The sequence below is a fragment of the Antechinus flavipes genome, chromosome 3, assembly GCF_016432865.1.
Source record: "Antechinus flavipes isolate AdamAnt ecotype Samford, QLD, Australia chromosome 3, AdamAnt_v2, whole genome shotgun sequence".
In the NCBI taxonomy this organism is placed as follows: Eukaryota; Metazoa; Chordata; class Mammalia; order Dasyuromorphia; family Dasyuridae; genus Antechinus; species Antechinus flavipes.
The window spans coordinates 380,951,286-380,972,151 of record NC_067400.1 but is presented as its reverse complement, the minus strand read 5'-3'; the positions used below and the strand labels follow the sequence as shown (position 1 = coordinate 380,972,151).

Here is a 20,866-nt window from a genome sequence, read left to right as displayed (position 1 = left end):
ATAACCTTAATTTAAAAAAAAAAAAAAACGTTGAGGGAGGGAGTTGTGAAGGATTGGTTATGGCTGGATTCTTTTTTAAAAATCTGTTTATTTAATTAATGGAATAAAACAAGCACTTCCATAATCCATAATACAAAAAGATGATTGTTCATAAAACTGAAAACTCACTATGTGTACAACTTGATGTCAAATATGGAAGTTTTCTCTTTTCCCCCAGTACTAGGGAGATCATCAGGGGTTTGCTAAATTTGCAAGAAAGATCACATCAACAAGAAAGTGGTCTGTGCAATTCAAAGATGAATGCAATTCAAATTCTTTCCCCAAATCTTTGTGGATTAGAATTAAAGGTTGGAAACAATGTTTCTGCAGTCACCAAGTCTGAAAGTATAGACCAGCCAACATTAACTATGTGTAATGCAAATGAAATGACTGAAAAGCACACAGCCAGAGGTCTACTTCACCAAAGGGGAGGCTAGCTGCCAAGAAGCAAGGTAGATGTGAAAAGATTCCTGTTTTGACTGTAGTGGTCCCAGCCAATAATCCCTGGGAGGCTAAGGGTCAGGTGGACTGCCTAAACTGGGGGTCAGTCTCTAAGGGCTCAGCGAGCTAAACCCCAGAAAGCAAGGATACCAGGTAGCCTTAGAAGTTTCAGACTGGCCCAAGTCAGAAAAGGGGCAGGTCAAAGCTTCCATGTTGGCCAAGAGTTGGATCCAAACAACCAGTGACTGGAACTTTCAGCCTGAACAAGGGAGGGAAGAAGAGGAAGAAGAAAGAGGGGAAGGAGAGAGGAGAGGAAGAGAAACAAGGGAGGGGAGGGAAAGGGATGGGGAGGGGAAAGACAGAGGAAGGGGAGATCCTTATCTTAGAAACTAGAGGGATTTTTCTTCAACAAATGCAGGAGTGACAAGAGCCACAACATTGAGAAGCAGATATGAAATTTGTAAATATCATTTGAGCTCAACTTTTTTATTTTCTCCCTAAACGTCTTTAAGCCTACCTTCTAAGGAAGCTCTTTATTCTGTTCTCCCTGAACCCTCCCTTGCAGGCAGGCAAGCTGCAGTAATATGGAGAGGCTCTGAGCCCCAAGCAGCCTGAAAATCTGGGGCAGGCCAGTGCTGCAGTCACACACTGGGAAATCAAAGCTCGAGGCTCAGGCAGGGGAGACATCAGGCGCTGAGCATGGTATATTTAAGAAGCACTTTGGAGGTCATGAAGCAAAGGGAGGGAGCTGCCTCCGAGGCACTCCAGCCCCGCCACAGCCTTTCTGAGTAGAATCCCCTTCCAAATTGCATCTCCTCATCAGCAGAATCTGTGTGAGGGGATGGTCACGGTAGCGGATGTGCAGGGCTGAGCTGATCAGGTGCTGCTACATACTTCCTCAAGCTGCCTCCCCCCTCCTCCCTCCCTGTTCCCTCCTCCACCCTCTGCCACTATTAGTCACAGGATCTGGGGTGACAGCCTAGGCTCCCAGCATTGGTCTTGCTTTCTGGTCTGCTCATCTGTGTCAGCTCCCAGCTAAGAGTGCTCAGAGAGCACCTCCACCCCACCCACCCCCCGACATGCTACATACGGGACCTCCAGCCCAACCATCCCAACAAAACTGGCGTAATAGGAAGACTACTGTCCATAGGTGTGGGGGGAGGGGGGAGAGAGACAGACAGAAAAAGAGAGGCAGAGAGACAGACAGACAGAGACAGAGAGAGCGAGAGCAGACAGAGACAGAGAAAAGGAAAAAGAGAGAAAGAACAAGAGAGAGATAGAGAAACACAGACAGAAAGAGGGAGAGAAGGAAAGAGAATGAAAGAGAGAAGGGGAGAAAGAAAGAGTGAGAGAGGAGAGAAAAAAGAAAGAGAAAGAAAGAGAGGAGAGAAAAAAGAAAGAGAAAGAAAGAGAGGAGAGAAAAAAGAAAGAGAAAGAAAGAGAGGAGAGAAAAAAGAAAGAGAAAGAAAGAAAGAAAGAAAGAAAGAAAGAAGAAAGAAAGAAAAAAAGAAAGAAAGAAAGAAAGAAAGAAAGAAAGAAAGAAAGAAAGAAAGAAAGAAAGAAAAAAAGAAAGAAAGAAAAGAGAGAGGGAGGAAGGGAGGGAGGGAGAAAAGGAGGAAGGAGAAAGATAGAGGAGGGAGGGGAAGAAAAGGAAAGGGAGAGAGGAAGCCAAAGGTGTCAATTATCTATTTGGCCCTAAGAATGACGCCTTCTGATTCTATAACCCTGGGGGTATACTGACTATCTCATTTTCTTCCTCCTTCCCTTCACAACCTGTTATACCAGGAATTCTCCCCAAGCAAGTAACAGACAAAGCAAAGTCAAAAGTAGACTCTACTTAGCCCCATCATGTCCACAATTCCTGTACAAAATACTCTGTTGGCATGGAGCATACATATGCCCAGTGGCCAGATGGGACTCAGGAAGGGGCATGGTATCTACAGATGGGTGTCTGTATTCATCCTAGAAAAAAGACATGTCTGTTTTCCTGTCAGAACTCTAGGAGAACAGGATACATGGGGAGGGGCGCTGTAACAAGAACTACAGGGCACGGTAGTGGCTGACGGAATGAAGGAATAACCAAAATGTAAATCCTTATTACCTATGACCCATTTCCCTTAGACACATTAAAATTGTGCACTTGACTTAAAATTAAAATTAAAATTAAAAAAAGGATAAATTTGCTCAATGATCTTGAAACCTTGTTCTACTCTTAAATATTTATGTGATCATGGAAAACTCTCCTCAGTTTCCTCATCTACAAAATGAAATCTCAACACCCCTTATATCTGCGCTTTTGGTTCTACAGTCCTGAGTGAGTAACTCATTCCACCATCCTACCAGTTTCTCAGACTTAAGAGTCATCTTTTCTTCTCTTTCTCCGATTCCTTATGCCCTGTTTCTTCTATTTTTATCTCCAAAATAATCCTCAAATCCAGCGCCTCTACTTCTCGACTTCCACAGCCACTACTCCCCTTAGATCACGCTTATATCCATTCAGTCAGTCAATAAATACTTATTAATTAAGAACTCTCTAAATGCCAGGCATTGTGCTAAGTACCAGGAAAACAAAGAACAGAATAAAACAATCCCTGCCCTCAAGGAGCTCATAAAATAATAAAGACGACAACATGCTAGGAACTATTTACAAACTATATCCAAGATAAATGCTGACTCATCATTGTGCCTTAAATCTTTTCCTTCTCCAATCCATTTTCAATCAATGCTTGAGTAACCTTCCTAAAGTATCACCATAACTGCATTACTTCACAATCCTATTCAATATACATTTGTCAAACATTGAATGTTCTAAGCACTGGACATACAAAAACAAAATAATATCCTTTTCTAGGAGCTTACTAGTGGAGGGTTGGGCAGGAATATTACATAGAAAAGTAAATAAAAAGCAATTTGGAGAAAGAGAAAGGATCAATAACTGGTAAACTCTGAGAAGTCTTCATAGAGGAGGTAGCACTTGAGAAGGAACTAGAAGAAAGCAAGAGATGAGAGAGTAGATTCCAGACATGGCAGAATGATTGTGAGTAATCCAGTTTGGCTGGAAAAACAGTCACTGCAATGAAATAATATTAAATAAGGTTGGAAAAGAAGGATGGAGCCAGACTGTGAGCTCTGAGTGATAGGTTCAGGAATCTGCATTTGATTTGTCATTGTTCCTATTCAGTTGTGTCCAATTCTTCATAACCCCATTTGGGGTTTTCTTGGCAAAGATACTGAAGTATTTTGCCATTTCCTTCTCCAGTTCATTTTACAGGTGAGGAGGAAACTGAAGTAAATGGGATTAAGTAATTTGCCCAGGGTCACACATGTGGTGTCTCAGGCCAGTTTTGAATTCCAGAAGATGAGTATTCCTGTTTTCAGGTCTAGAGCTCTTTGCACTGGGCACCTAGCTGGATGCCAAGCTGGCATTTTATGGCAGTAGTAATAGGGAGGCACTGAAAGTTTTCAAGCAGACAATGGACAGGGCCAGACATATTCCTCAGCAAGATACTTTTGGCAAGCAACATGGATAATGAATTTGAAAGGAAAGTCGTTGGAATCAGGGAGAGAAAATCATTAGTCTAATGCAGTAGTCAAAGAAAGAAAGGATAAATCTGAATTAGGATGGTAACTATTTGGATGAAGGGCAGAGGGTTGGATGAGAGAGAACAATGAATCAAGATATGAGGGCTGATAAGATGCTGCAAGCAGGGATGATTCTGAGGTTATAAAGCTGGGTGACTGGGAAATGATGATACCCTTAAGAGAAAGAGAAAAGTGAAAAAGAGGGACTGTTTCAGAAAGATTTAAGTCCCATTTCCTACATATTGAGTATGGGAAACCGGTAGACATCGAGACAGAGATTTTTAAAAAGCTGTTGACAGTGGAGAACTGGTGTTCAGGAGATAAATTGGGACTGCTTAAGTGAGATCTGAACATCACCTGTGTTCATTTAACCACCCAAACCTATGGGAGCAATGAGATCACCAAGTGAGACAATAAATAGAAAGTGGAACACAGAACTGAGGTCACCTTCCAGGCTCACATCTTCTTAGGGGGTAGGAGATAAGAGAATGAGAATAGAGAATGAACAAAAGAGAATGAGAAAGAGCAGTTTGACAATATTATGAAAATTATTAATGGAGTAAATTTCCTGTGGAATTCAGAGTGAATAGGAAAGAGGTCTGAAGCAGAAAATTAGCCTCAGCAAGAAGAAAGGCTGTATCTTCCACAGAGATTAGTGCAAAGGAGGAAAGGACAGATGATGGTAAAGAAAGCTCTTAGAAATGAAGTAGGGAGGTGAGGTAGCTTTGAATTTCTCAAAAAAGTAGGAGGCTATATATCATCTGCTAAGAAGTTCAAGATCAAGGAGGTTTTGGGGGAGATTTGGAACATCCACTGTGATGGTCAACCAGGAACCATGTAGCAACAGGAGCCCAGTTGTGAAAGCCAAAGATAAAATTACAGTGAAGTCAGATAGCATGGTTGTGTAACTTCCTCCAGTGCTTCGTATTCTATAGGGAAGGAGCAGAAAAGGAGAAGGGAAATAGTAGGGGTAAGCTAGAGTATTCAAGGCACAAATGGCAGGAAGGAGAGGAATAAGGGACACATGGGCAGAGGACAGAAAAATGTCATACTGCTAACTACAGGGTTTCCTGTTGCCTGGCATTCAAAGCCTCTATAATTTGGTTTCAACCTGCTATAGAGCCTTAATTTTTACAGCTGACCTTCACATACTCTATGTTCCAGCCAACCTGGATTACTACTCATTGTCTCCTTACTCATGCCAAACTCCATACTTGCAAGAGATTCCTCCCCAACCCCTCAATTTCCATTTATATTTAGGTTCACAACATCACATATTTGATGCTAGAAAAACTTTCTGAGCCCATCTAGTCCCATCCCTTCTTGTTGCAGATGAGGAAACTGAAGCCTTCAAAATTTAAGTGATTTGTCTAATGTAGAGCGAAGATTCAAAAACGGATCCTTTAGCTATAAATCCAGCACTCCATCTGCCTTTCCTTCCTATAAAGGCCAACTCAGATCCAACTTACCCTATGAAGCTATCCCTGCCCCCACCAGGTAAAAGTGACATTCTCCTCCTCAAATTGCTCTAAACATTTTGCTTGACTTTCCTTTGGCCCATATTTCTGTACACATGCCCAGATTCTATTAAACTAAAAGCAGTATGGATCATTTTTAATTTCTGCTTTACCAACCCCTAGTATAGTTCCTCATCCATAGAAGGCATTTAATAAATAACTATTATTAAAGTTTTTTTTCTGAATTTGTGATTTTATTGGCATAGGGTATACTCATTAAGGAACTTCATTTACCAATGAATAATTAATCATTTTAGTGCAATTTATAATTTTATAATTGCTTAGGTTATTGAGAAGTCATAACGAGGGTCAGAGAATTATCACAGACAGAACTTAAACCTAGAGCTTCCTGCCTCAGAAGCCCTCTTTCCATCTTCTATCCTAAATTGCCTCTGATTTATATAATTTTATAGAATTGCCTAGGTTACTGAGAGGTCACATCCAGGGTCATACAATCAATTATTACCACAGACAGGATTTAAACCTAGAGCTTCCTGTCTCAGAAGCCCTCTCTCCATCTTCTATCCTAAGCTGCCTTGAATTACATTTTATATAATTTTATAAAGTTGCCTAGGTTATTGAGAAGTCATACCCAGGGTCATACAATTATTATCATAGACAAGACTTAAAACCTAGAGCTTTCTGCTTCAGAAGCCTTCTCTCCATCTTCTGTGCTAAGCTGCCTCATTACATTTTATATCATTTTACAGAGTTGCCTGGGTTATTGAGAGGTCATACCCAGGGTCATACTATTAATTTTTATCATAGATAGGATTTAAACCTAAAGCTTCCTGCCTCGGAAACCCTCTCTCCATCTTCTGTGTTAAGATAATTACCTCTAATTACACTTTATATAATTTTATAGAGTTGTCTAGGTTATTGAGAGGTCACACCCAGGGTCACATAATTAATTTTTACCACAGACAGAACTTAAACCTAGAGCTTCCTGCCTCAGAAGCCCTCTCTCCATCTTCTGTGCTAAGCTACTCTAGGATTACATTATATAAGAGCCAACATTTATCCAGTGCTTTAATGTTTTGGGAAGCATCTTACAGACATTATATCATTGCAGCCTCACAAACAACCTAGTGAAGCAGTTACCATCAGCATTTTGTGCTGAAACTTAGAGTAATGCAATGAACGGCCCAGAGTCGCAAGGCTACTGACAGTGCTAAGCTTGGAATCCAAGTCTCCTTGACCCTAAGCCCAGCACTCTCTTTCCAATGGCTGCCTCAAGCTCTCATCATTAGGGAGGCCATCTGCCTGGAATTTCATTTTCCTCCCATCCTACTCAACACTCAGCCAAGCCAACACTTTATTTTAAAAGTTCCTGAAACTCCCCTCCTTTGAGAAGCCTTCCTGAATTGATCAGAAGCGAGCTTGGCAGCTTTCATCTTCCTGCCATATTTGGAAATAAAATTCCTACAGTGATAACACTATTCATCCCTTTAGCCTTTCCCTATTTTTCTAAATATTCTTAGCTCCATCAGTACAAAGGATAACAAGATTTGGAGTTGCAGGGTACATGAGAAACCAGGTATTTTCCCAGGTAGTCTCTCATTACCTTAGTTTCTTTAAGCATTTTACCCAGGATCATCCATTCTCATTCACTCACACGATGAATCCATTAATAAATCTTTCCTTTTTAATGTATGTACAAATCACTCTTCTATGTCTTGTTCTATTCATTTACAGAGACACAGGGCCTAACGCAGGTATCCTTCACTTCTCCCTTGGTTGCTTCAATAATGATGATGATACTAGTAATGACTACAACGAAGAGGATAACAGTAACAAGCTAGCATTTATGTAGCCCTTTAAGGTTCACAAAGCACTTTGCAGAATTTATCTCATTTTATCTCTTCCTAGGTAGATGTTATTTTTAATTCCCATTTTACAAATGAAGAAACTAAGGCAGACCTTAAGCGACTTACCTAGGATCATATAGATCAGAAAGTGTCTGAGGCCAGATTTTACTCAGATATTAATAAATCCAGAACTCAAAACCTTGCTACCCTAGTTAATAAAAAGCAATTATTTTATTTACTTATGCAAGTTCCACAGAACATTAAATTTAAAAGAACAATGGCTAGATAGCAATTTGTCACAGGACTACTTATTTGTATTTGAATTCACTGAACAAGACAAAAATAAGATGGTGGCAATAACAATGATAACATTTATAGTAATATACAAGAAAATGATTTTAAAAGTTCAACATAATATTTAAAATTTTATCACCTATCAAAAATTCCCTATATTTTATAAATTAATAGGAAAAAAATTCCCATATTACAAAAACAGATTCCAAAATAGCCTTGAGAATTCAGCAAGCAATCTATCCTGGAACTGGATCATTCTCTCAGATACAATTGTTGTCCATAATCACATAATAATGATCTATAAAGACAGATGACCAAACATTCTCCATTCTGTGAAATGAGAAACTCTAATACAGAGACCTAACAGAAAAAAAAAAAAAACAAGTGAGAAAAGAATTAGTTCCTATCATCCCCCTGTCATCAGTTTGCTGCTGGATATATTTGAAAATGCTTTTGGTGAACCTAGAGAGCTTACATCCCAAGACTTTTACAATGAAGTAAATCAGAAATATCAATACCTAAGTGACTGAGCAGGTTTCCTAAGATGAAGCTGGACACTACTTTTCAGTCTCCTTTATTGGATCCTCCTTCATCTTATAACCTCTAATAGTAAATAGTTCTCTCAGTTTTGCTCTAGGATCTTTTCTCTATGAATATTCCTTCCCTTAATTACTTCATCATGTCCCACTGATTTAATTACTCTTTGCTAAAGATTCTCAATCTATCTGTTGACCTCTCTAATCTCATATCTCCAACTGACATTCAGACATCTTTTACTAAATATCCAGTAAGCATCTTAAATTTAACATATCCCAAAACAGAACTCATCTCTTTTCCTAAACCCTTCTCCTCTCCTAACTTCTTAGTTCTAATGCCATCTCTCTCTTAATTATTCTCTATTTATCTAGGGTTTATAACTTACTATTACATACCTTTTTAACTTGTGTTCTTTCTGATTAGGCTGGAAGTTCCTTGAGGGCAGGAACTGTCTTCCCTCTTTATATCCTCAGTGTTAAACATAGTGTCTAACACCCAGTAGGTGCTTGATAAATGTTTACTGATTTGTCTAACTGATTAAATCAGATATATAAAGCACAGAAATGATTACAATTAATTTAAGGTCTTCTCTAATTGAATCATCAATCAAAACTATAACTAGATGTAAAGACCCTCTTAATCACTTTGGGAAGTAAGAAGCACTTTAATCATGAAAAAAAAAAATCAAGGATATGCATTGAGAAATTGTGTCCCAACTCTGGGCCTGTGCTTATCCCAACAATCCAATGTGGAGCTGAGCCTTCCAGCAGAAGCATCCAGCTACTGACTAGTCCAGGGGTGATCAAAGGATTTCTTCCTCCTCCACTGACCAGAGGGTAACTCTGTTAACTACAAAAGATAAGAAAATTTGGGCTTCCCATCAGCACGTCAGTAGGAGTGGCCAGCAAAGATATCTGCCCTGATTGATGTAAGACATCCCACGACAAACAAAACACACTGGAGAAAGGCAGCCTACCTGAGCACCCATTCTCAGAGCTCCACCAAGAACCTCACCTAAGGGGAACTTCCTCTACAAAGGAACAAATGGAATTCCAATAACAGAGCTATAAGTCAGTTCTTTGCCATGTGAGTAGCATTCCTTGCTCATAGACCCCATGTATAGTTGTAGGAGAGTGTGTTCCAGAAACTGTTTCTGTACACTGTCCCTGTTATATATCTATGAATAAATATCCCTTTCTAAAAGTTAATTAGTTCTAAAAGTTATTAGTTTTGCTAATAACCAATGGGGAATACATTGGATCAGTCCTCATAAGTAACAGTAAGAGAAGCCCTAATTCTAATTTACCCATAGAACTCTGAGGAAAAAAAATATTGAATGTATTTCTATAGACTCAACCTACCCAATGCTAGAGGAACTTGGGAAAGTAACCCCAGAAGGGGTATTATACAGGCATAAACTAATATACATGAAATGGATTGAAGAGCAGAATGTATTCATTATGTGGGAGAGCTACATAATTCATAATAGCAGCTTGTATTTATATAGCACTTTAAGGCATGCTTAACATATATTATCTCATTGGATTCTCACGCAGTCTTATGACGTAGGTTTTACAAGTAACATTATCCCCACTTTATTAAATGCAGAAAGTGAAGGCTCAGAAAAGTTAACTAATTTCTTCTTGGTCACAGAGCATTTGATTCAGTATTCAAAAACCCAGGTTTCTCTTGACTTCGAATCACTATTTTTGTTATAATACTGCCTGTTATACAAGTATAAAGAGCAAAAGAAGTGGATAATGCTAGAAACAACTGAGGTTCTTTCTCTCACCAATAATTTTGTTTAGGGGAGAGAGACATCCATGGTCTAATGTAGTCAAGAATAACCTTTTTGGTCATCCTGGAATACATAGCATATGGTTTTCCTTCTATTCCATAACTGATGAGTATTTCATTTTCATAACTCAGATGAAATGAATGCTAACTAATAACAACAGAATATAATATTTATTGTCTAAAAATGAGAATATAATCTACAGTCTGGAAATTGAGAAAACCACAGCATTTAGCATTGTAAAAAACATAGGACATCATCTAGTACAATTTGTTTAGAGAGGAGGAACAGTCTCAGAGAAAAGAAATGACTTACCTAAAATTTCTTGGCACTGTTCAATGGTTCAAGATCAGAAACTGAAATGATTTCCTTAGTGAAAATGACATTAAAGACATCGTGAACTATGGGACTTCTCCATCTGCCTAGCAGCTAAAATCTTCCACGTGTTAGCTTACCCAATAGAATGTGAGTTCCTTGAAAGTAGGGACTGATTTATTTTTCTATCTGTATTCACAACACTTAGCACATTACTTTGTACCTTGTAAGTGCTTAGTAAATGCTTCATTTAATGAAGAGTTGATCCATGATTCAAAGTCAGATCTTCTGGCTTCATCCAGTGCTCTTTCTACTATATTACACTGCATTCTTAGGTTTACATTGAGAATATTAAGACAACGTCCTTATCAACGAATATCTAGAAGCTAATTTATGGTGTACAGAATGTTTCCTAAAGTCTTAGTGCAGATTTAAGCTTTAATAGTTTAAAATCACACTAATGTTTTTGGGACACTTGTATAAGCATTTTTCAAAAATATTCTATGTAGATCTCTCCTTTGTGTCATCATATTCCATACCTTAAAAGATACTTTTAAAGCTCTGGATCTGTTTAAAAGTCCTATCTTACTAAATCATAAACTTTCTGAAGTCAGGTAATGTGTCATTTTTCACTTCTATATTTAGTGTTTTGCACAACACTAAATGTTTAACAAATTTTCTTTTAAATGAATTAATAGTATTCCCACTGATTAATTTGGTCAATACAGAAACACAATATAGACATCAGTCAAAGTTTTTCATCACACTTTCCTGTAGCAGAAATTTCTTGACTATATTGCAGCTGACCAGAATACTTCCTCCTGAAATTGGTAGTATTGCCATCATTCAACTGAAACTGTCCTCTTCAAAGTTACCACTTACTTCTGAATTGCCAAATCTGATGGTCTTTTCTCAGTCTTCATCCTTTTTTTAAGCTCTCTGCAGCATTTGAAACTATGCTTCATTTGCAGATTGTTGAAACTATTGAAATCTTTTTTCCTCTTGAATATTCTCCTCTCTCTGAGTTTTTGTTACATTTATCTCTCTTATTTTTTATCTCTCACTTATCTTTTTTATCTTACCTTGGTAAGATATCATCTGAGATAATATCTACATATCATCTCATCTGGCCTGACCACATCTTCTCAGTGTCTTTTGTGAGATCTTGATTAACTGCTGAACATTAACTCTTTTTTCTATATGGCAGTCTTACTTGGTGATCTCATCAGCTAACATGGATTCAATAATAAATTCTATGAAAAGGATTCCCAGATCTACTAATCCAGCCCTAGACTTTCTTTTGAGCTCCATACTCATCTCATCAATTGCCTACTGGGCATTTAGAACTAGAAGTCTCATGAGGCTCTCAAACGCAAACCCAAAACAGAACTCACTCTCTTTTCCTCCCAATCCCTTCTCTCTTTCAAATTTCTCTAGTGCCATCAAAATTGCCACCATCTTCCCAATCATCTAGGCTCATCACTTTAGAGTCATCTTCCATTCATCATTCTCCCTCACCCAAAATATAACCAAATAAGACAAGTGCTCTGTAATATCAAGTGCTCTGCAAACTTTAAAGCACTATATTATTGTTAACTATTATCATTATTATCCTGGTTATCATAAATTATATAACAAATATCATGTGGAAATCCAGAAGCCAACACATAATGAGATAAATAAACCTAGAGGCACACTACACTGACACAATCCTGAGAACACAACATTCCATTGTGCCAGGACACCCCATGCCAACTATTGTCTCAGATGGGTCAAGTACAGTCTGGCACAGAAACAAAGACCTGGACTTGATGACCACACGAGATTCCTTCCAGTTTTCAGATATGATGAAACAACAAGCACTTAACCAATGATTGTTGAATTGCACTGAATTCTCTGGTCCAGTTACCAACCTTCAGATCAGTAACTTACGTATTTACAATTAATCCCTTTCACAATTTGAGAATTGGGATTATGGCACCTCTATGATCTGGAAAATTCAAGTAAAAATTTTTGGTTCCTCCTCTCCCACCAGAAAAGAGGTCTGAATTCTTTCTTTTTCTTTTATGGAGAATTTACATTGCTTTGCTGTAAAATTTGGGTTAAGGTTCTGTGTTGTCTATTGGCCCTTGCCTGTTGTCTGCAGCTTCAGCAAAACTCCCAAACATTGCCATTTAATATCTTATGCCATCCAGTTGTAGAAAGGATAACTGCATTTCTATCTTAGGGATCTACAAGCCACCATTCTCAGAGTTATGATGCACACTAGCAAGAGAGTTTCCTAAAGGGAAATATAATAAAGCATATAACATATTTTAGTATGTTAAAAATTTATATACCAAGTTATATCACATGCCAGAATACTAGGGATATCCATTAAACACATTTACCAAGGAGTCAGCCTTTGACAAACTTGGGAGATCCCAAGTCAGTTTTCAGGGTCTGGGTCATTCTTTCCAAAACCAGAGTTCTCTCCCATCAAAAAAAAAAAAATTGTCATATATTTATTTTGTTTACACTTTTTATGTGCATATTATCTCCTCTTGAAAGAATATAAATTCCTTGAGCCCAGGCTCTGTTTCAATTCCACCTCTACACCCAGTTTCAAATACAACAGCATATGCCACACAGTGAGCACTTGATGAATGCTTATAGTGGCAGTGGAAGAATTTGCTGAAGTCTAAGCAGAACTTTTTTCAACTTAGGAGAATCTTACTTGATAGATACACCGGTGATGTTAGAAATTCAAAGGATGGTCTCTAGGGGGAAACAGAACAGGAACTAGAAGAATTTTTCTATATTCTGACACAAATGAATGGCATTATAAAACTATGAATATGACACACAAATGAATTGCATATTAGTTCTGAATCAATAGCTCAGGTGGTTTAATATAGGCCATGCAAATTATATGCAAATTAACCACAGCTCATTTTATAGTCAATCACTCAAGCATTCTCTATATGAGGGCTACATAATACACAGATATAGAACCAGCTACCCAATACTTCTCTTCTAAAGGAAATGATTAAGAAATGAATACAGGGGACCCTGGCTCTAGAGCTAAGTGAGACATGCTTGACTGCCCAATTAGATTCGGTTTCCTTAATTAGGCCCTGAAAGTCAAAAGGAACTTGAACTCAAAGCCCAACTCTACATCTGGTGCAATAATCAGCAATCCAGGCTAAGGGGTGGCAAATGCCTTAGAAAGAGAAGTTTGTTTCTCTTTTTTTCTAAAAGAAAATACAAACAACTAATCCTAACCATTTACAAAACTAATCCCAAAATTCCCTCAAACCACATGCTCCCCTAATGAATCCAACTATCACTGTCGCCCCTGCTAGTGTCAGCTTGTAGATGACAAATCATTTGCCATGGGAAAAGTGAGAAAGTCAGCAGGTCTACAAAAGGTGGGCCCTGGCAAAGATGTACAAAGCACTATAAGCAGCATAAGCATCGAAGCCAGACAGCAAACTGCTTGCAGCAAACTGTTTTGAAGCAAAATGTACTTGTGAATGCATCCTCCCACAGCTACCACTAAAATATTATAAGAAAAGAAGGAGTGAAGGGAAGAAGAAAAGTCCTTTCTTAACCCGATCCCCAAAATTCCTTTTTCTAAAGAGCAAGGAAGGTTTTGCGGGAGATGAGTGACATTAGTAGGGTTTTACAAATTGTGAGAAAAAGTACAAAGCATCTAAGATTACACAGCATGTGGTAGAAAGGAAAGGACAGGAAAGAGCACAGAACTCTTACTATACACAGTTGCACCTGGTGTGCTGGTTTATAGTACCTCCCACATACTCTTCCTCCTCCTCTTTCTTCTGTCTTTGTCTCTGTCTCTCTCCTTCTGTCTCTCTGTCTGACTCTGTCTGTCTATCTCTGTCTCTCTATCTGTCTCCCTCCCCCCTCCTTCTCTCTCTCTCTCTCTCTCTCTCTCTCTCTCTGTCTCTATCTCTTCCTCCCTCCCTGCCCCTTCCCTCTCTCTATCTCTCTGTCTCCTCTCTCTCTCTCTCTCTCTCTCTCTCTCTCTCTCTCTCTCTCTCTCTCTCTGTGTCTCTGTCTCTGTGTCTGTGTCTGTGTCTGTCTCTGTCTCTTCCTCTCCCTCCACACACACACAATCTAACCTGTTCCAGAAATCTGAGCTGCATCCTGTCTTCCACCTCTGGAAAAAAGGAGATCCTGCCATCTGATCAGAATGACCCCAAACCAAGAGCACATAAGTGCTAGGAATGGGAGGGCAATACATTTTTCTCTGAAAACGGGTGGGGACTCCCCCTGGATCCCCACTCAGCTTCTCAAGTCCCTCTTTTCAAGAAATTCACAACATACCAATGTTCAAAAAGCATGCAAACCAGAGTCAAAAATGAGAAACCTATCTCAGGGATGCCCTCTAGTGCATCCCTTCTGCAATAACAATGCTGCATCTAGCCAGCATCCCTCAGAAACCTCCACTTCCTACAGGGGAAATAAGATGGAAGGAGGGGACAATAGCAACATCAGTCACTCAGAAAACAAATTCCTCTGCAAGCCCAAGCTCAACTTCTGAATCAAACTAAAAAGTTAAAGAAAGGCTATCCTTCTAAACCTTTATTAACTGGGAAACCTCAGGGCAAAGACCAGAAATGAAGTGGTGGAGAAATAGGTGAAAAATTATTGAGAAAAAAAAGATATACAAAAGAGAGAGGAAAAAAGACAAAGATGGGAAAAGATAGGAAAGAAAAACTGAAGGCATAAATAGATTTAAGTGGGTAAAGAAACAAAAGGCCCAGTAAGAAAACAAAAAAAGCAAAAAGTAGAGGAAGAGTAGACAGAAATAGAGAATGAATGAAAAGATGATCATTCAAGGGAAAATCAATTAATAATTTATAATTATAAAACCATAATAATAATAATAAGTGACAAACACTTTCCCAGAGATGGGAAGGTGAAGAGTTTAACTTCTAGGACTCAGCACTATTTTCTTCCAATTTAAGTGGATAAAGAAACAAAAAGGCAAAAAAGGTAAAAAGCAAAGAGAGAGTGGGTAGAAAGAGAATGAATGAAAAGTATGATAGTTCAAGGGATAATAATAATAATAGTGAAAGAAACAGATTTTCCCAGATATGGGAAGATAAAAGAGTTTGACTTTTAAGACTCAGTACCTATTTTCTTCTAAGTCCTCAATGCTGTAAGGTCTAAATAAATGTAAGTGGATAAAGAACTCAGTAAGAGGGCAAAAAAAGGTAAAAAGCAAAGAGAGAGGGGGTAGAAAGAGAGAATGAATGAAAAGAATGCTAGTTCAAGGGAAAATCAAGTAATAATTTAAAATTATATAACTATAATAATAGTGAAAGAAACACTTTCCCAGAGGTGGGAAGGTAAAAAGTTTGACTTCTAAGACTCAATATTTATTTTCTTTTGACTCCTCAGTGCTATAAGGTCTAAATAACTTTAAGTGGATAAAGAAACAATCAACCCAATAAGAGGGCAAAAAAAAGCAAAAGGAAACTAGATAGAATGAATAAAAAGTATACTGATTCAAGAGAAAATCAAGAAATCATTATAATTATGTAATAATTATAATAAAAGGGATAGAAACAGACTTTGCCAGAGATAGGAAGGTGAAGAGTTTGACTTTTTAAGTGATAAAGAAACAGTCCAGTAAGAGGGCAAAAAAGGTAAAAAGTAAAGGGGGAGTAGGTAGAGAAGGAAAGAAAGGTGTGACCCAGCTTAAGAGAGAAATGAGTAATAATCAGTAAGAATGAAAGAGACGGGATGCTCCCACCAACACCCCCAGAGGTGCCAAGGGAAAGGTTTATCCTCTAGAACTCAGTGCTCCCCTTCTCCTGAGCCTCCCCTCTGCACGGGGCACGGAGGGACAGATGCTGGGGACAGGGAGGAGGAGTGAACCAAAGGAAGAAGTTGCCAAGCGAAGCCACTTACGCACAGTGAGGCCGGCAGCATTTCCATCCTACCTTTGCTGTGGCCATATCAGCCGGCTCCATGATCTCTGCTTGGCCTAGGGGGGCAGCACCATCCAGAGAGAAAAGGCAAAGTCACACACAGCCAGACAGAACGCACACACACCCCCCTGTGGAGATCCGGGAGAATGGGGTCTGCGCCCCCTCCCCCCGCCCGGCACAGGCCAGGCTGGCCCTCTGAGGGAGGCAGGGAGTGCCCACAGTGCCCACGAGGGAGGCAGCTCTCGGGACATCACTGCCAGCTTTCATGATCTCTCCTCCCTTCCTAGAAGGCACTCCCGACCGGGGGCATCAGTCACCCACCCAGTCCCTCACCCACCACTGTGGCAGCTTAGAAAGGAGGAGTGGGTCAAAGGGTGGGCTGAGCAAGAAGCCTGCAGGGGAGGGAAGGTCTGAGGGACCGTGTAGCGGGAGGGGCTCCTACAGAGGAAGGTCAAGGCACTCAGGTGGAAGCAGAAGGGGCTACGGAATGAGCCAGCAAGGCAGAGGTGGAGCCGGGGCGGGCAGGGCCCAGATGGTGAGGGGACGGCTGGCCCATCGAAGGCACTCACCTTGCAATATCATTCACATTGACTGAGGCCTACACGGGAGCGGGTGGCTCGCCCCCTCCCGCCCCGCTCCCAGAGCCTCCCAGCCTCTGCTAGAGGTACATGGGAGCCGCCGGCAGCGGGCTCTCTGCAGAGGCCCTCCGCTTCTCCCGGCGCTGCAGCCTGATTGGAGGAGCCGGATGACTTCACTCAGCCCCATTCATCACTCTAGGTTTCCTGCCCAGTAGGGACAAGCAGCTTGCAATGACTGCAGCTTTCTCTCTGGCCTACTTTACTGGGGAAATTGGGCTAGGCTCTTGTTGTCCTGGGCAGATGAAAGCAACCAGGCTGTCCCAGCCCACACAAGCTCCGTGGGGACAAGCACGCGGGGATGGGGGACAGAGGAAAGGCCCAAGAGATTCCCAGCAAAGGAGCCCATCCGAACCCCAGTCACACACAGGAGCATCTGCTCAGACTGAGGCCCTAGCTCTAGCATCCCAGGAACCACGGGGCTCACAAGATGGCCCTCACACCCTTCAGCCACAATCTCTCCTTTGGGGTTCTTTATGAGGGAAGAGCTCTGTAAGGTCAGGGAAGGGGACCAATGGCCCTCCCTCTCCTACACCTCCTCGGGCACACAGCTTTTCCAGAATCCCAAACTGCTAAGTAATTGAACCTCTCCTGCCTGAAATTTTCTTTTCATGGTGGTAGCTAGGAAACCACTTTCCTTCCCACCAAATCTAGAAAAATATGAAGAAGCCAGAGAGCTGTTACCATTATTCGCAGGGCTTTCCCCTCACTCTTTTACTTCCTAGGATTTCCTCAAGACGGATTTGACAATGACAAGAAATCATTGCATCCACCCACAAAAACTCAACCTATCAAGGATTTTCAAACACCTTTATCCAACAGAAAATGATATTGACCATTTACTGGCTCTGCCTGTTTTTCCCTAGCTACCCTCAGCATCCTGGTTCTCCTCCTATATCTCTGGGTTCGAAGAATATAAGTACAATAAATATAAATACAATAACACCCCGGTTAAGCTAACTTTGTTTCTTTGTGTACCACTTTTACAAAATGAGGCAAATTATAATGATTCAGTACAAACAAAACTTTAAAAACTTTCAATAGTATGTTCTGAGATCAATCCACATTCCCTTACAGCTTTTCAACTGTATTCCTGTACAACAGAAGAATGACTTTCAGAATCAGTCAATAGATTTTTAAGGGTCTGAGGATATCAATAATCCAATAAATCTCCAATCAAATTCCCTTTATTTATTAATCTAAGAAAATTTATAAATATTCTTTACAAAAAGAGAGCTTTCAACAAATAAGACTAAAATCAAAGTGTTTTTTTAAAAAACATAGTTTCCAACTTAAAGAAAAATGAAGACCATTCTTCAAATATTCGATGATTCCAATATTTTCATATTTTCTCTCTGCATCTAAAATATCCACTCTGTCCCAAATCACTGTGCCAACCAAAATCTCACAAAAACTAAACAGGGACGAGAATAAAGAAGCAGAATATCTTCACTATCTTTTAAGCTATATTCTTAATAATCATGGTTGAGCCTTTGGACCTATCTTTATTATCATAAAAACATTCAACATACATAAAACATGAATGTGGGGAGAAGGAAGCCTATACATGTGTCATTTCTTTTCATAGGCCAGGGCTCCTAAACTTAGGAACCCTCAGTTTTTTTTGTTTTTATTTTTTTATATATTTAGATAACTATCTCAATATAATTGTCTTCCTATGTAATACTGGGTATTTTATTTTATGTTTTTAAAAGACATTATTCAAAATTATCTTTCACACAAAAATAGATAAGAAGCCTTGCCCTTAACAAAAACCTGTAGCAAAGCTCCCAAAGGCCAGTGCTAGCGTCTCCTGACCAGTGCTGACAGCAGGAGGTACAAAAGTCTTTCAAAAGAGAAGACCACCTAGCCTCAAGAGGATAATGTATTAGATTTAGGGGAATTCATCTAGAGAACCATAGTGAGCCCCAGTTCGGCTCCTACAGCAGCCACTGAAAAGACTGAAAATGAAACCATACAGGATCACAGATTTTTGGTTGTAAGGGACTTCCAAAGATCACCTAGTTCAGAACTCCCATGTCATAGATGAAAAAACTGAACCTAGACCTAGAGAATATAAGTGGCTTTCCTAAGGCCACATAGCTGGTTAAATGGCACAGCAAGGATTTGAACCCCAGGCCCTCTGATTCCAAATGCAGGTATATATATGTGTTCATTTATGAGGGGAAAGCATACATATGTATGTTTTTAACAATTATATTCATACATGTTTATACATATAAATATATGAATATGTGTATTTTACATAAACATATCTTAAAGAAAAGAAACTATTTTGTTGCCAAAAATGATGCAAACAAATAACTGATAATGATATGATGCTTTAAAGAGAATGAAAAACTTAATATATGTATACATATGTATCACCTAGTAGATAATATAGATATAAATATAAGCAAACTAAGTAATACTAGGTTATGTTATATATATATACATATATATATATATACACACACACACACACACACACATATATATATACACACACATATAACTATAATATAGACATATTTATTTATAGTATGGTTATGTAGACATAGTCTATTAGGCTATATTATTTGCCTAGAGAATACAGTATATATTTATTGATATATAGATGTGTCCATTATGATATACATAAAATTAATATATATACATTAGTTATATGTATTTATATAATGTTTTACAAACCTTAAAGCACTACATAATTATTAGCCATTATCTTTTCATCATCCCTGGCAAAAAAAAATCTGTGTTTCTTTAAGATATGTTAGTATAAAATTGTTGTTGTTGTTGTTTGTCCACCATGACATCAGGGAGGGGATGCCATGACATGTAAGTGAGGGAGGGCTAAGCAAGGATACCTGCCTCCCTCTCCCCTTCAGAGCCATCTGAGTCCAGTGGTCAGATATAAATCAGGATGACTGGAGATGGCCCTGGAGGCACTAGGAGACCTTGGCCTTTTTAAGTTAAGGTCTTTAACAGGTCTCAGTTTGATTGAGGAAATGCCCATTCAATGATTAAGGCTAGGTAGCAATTGAGATAAAGAATTTCCACTTTTCCACTATTCAAAAAAAAATCTAAATTAATAACCTTGCATCCCACCACATATTCTTCCATCCACTGACTGGCCTTCTTGCTCTTACAAACAGCTCTGACTCCAATCCCCTGGCATCTTTTCTGGCTATCCTCCATACCTGAGATCTTCTCCCTCCTTATCTCTATCTATTAGCTTCTTTAAGTCCCAAGTATAATTCCAACTTTTATAGTTATTCCCAAGTATTTCTAATTCTAATGCCTTATCTCTTCTGATCATTTTCTATTTATCCAGGATATAATTTATTAGTGCATACCTTTTTTTGCTTGTGGTCTTCCTCATAATTGTAAGCTCCCTGAGTGCAGGGACTGTCCCTTGCCTCTTTCTATATCCCCAGGGCTTACATAGTGCCGGGCACATAGTAGGTGCCTGATAAATGATTACTGATTTGTCTGATTAAATCAGGTATATAAAGCACAGAAATGATTACAATTAATGTAAGGCCTTCTCTAGTTGTATCATCAATCAAAACTATAACTAGGTGTAAAGACCCTCTTAATCATTTTGGGAAGCATGAAGCACTTTAATCGTTGAAAGAATTCCGATGAAGGACATACATTGAGAAATTGGGTCCCAACTCTGGGCCTGTGTTTATCACAGCAATACAATTTGGAACTGAGCCTTCCAGCAGAAGCATCCAGCTACTGACCAGTCCCAGGGGTGACCAAAGGCAGTGCCTTGGGAAGAGGGGAAGATTCAGTTCTCTTTTCTTCCTCCATACATACTTACATTTATATACCTACATATGACATGTACATGCACACCCAAGGCAATACTAGAGGTATTACTGTCCTGACTTTAACAACTGAAGAAAGTAAGGCTCAGAAAAATAACATGGTTTATCCAGAGTCACAGAATTATTAA

At 39.2% G+C, this 20,866-nt stretch overlaps 1 protein-coding gene across 6 annotated transcripts in view; it reads right to left on the bottom strand.

Moving 5' to 3' along the window:
- Positions 1-20,866, bottom strand: part of GRAMD1B (GRAM domain containing 1B) — a 227,160-nt gene that overhangs the window by 136,403 nt on the left and 69,891 nt on the right. Inside the window, exons 1-2 of one of the 6 annotated variants that reach the window (XM_051985867.1) lie at positions 16,840-16,941; positions 16,251-16,326 (exon numbers count right to left, since the gene is read on the bottom strand). The exons of 4 other annotated variants lie outside the window; for them this stretch is intronic. In XM_051985867.1, the coding sequence (XP_051841827.1) occupies positions 16,251-16,326; positions 16,840-16,852 (89 nt within the window). In that variant the 5' untranslated portion in view covers positions 16,853-16,941. Of the gene's footprint in view, positions 1-16,250; positions 16,327-16,839; positions 16,942-20,866 lie in introns of those variants that run through there. One more of the 6 variants, XM_051985870.1, reaches the window with a different exon arrangement.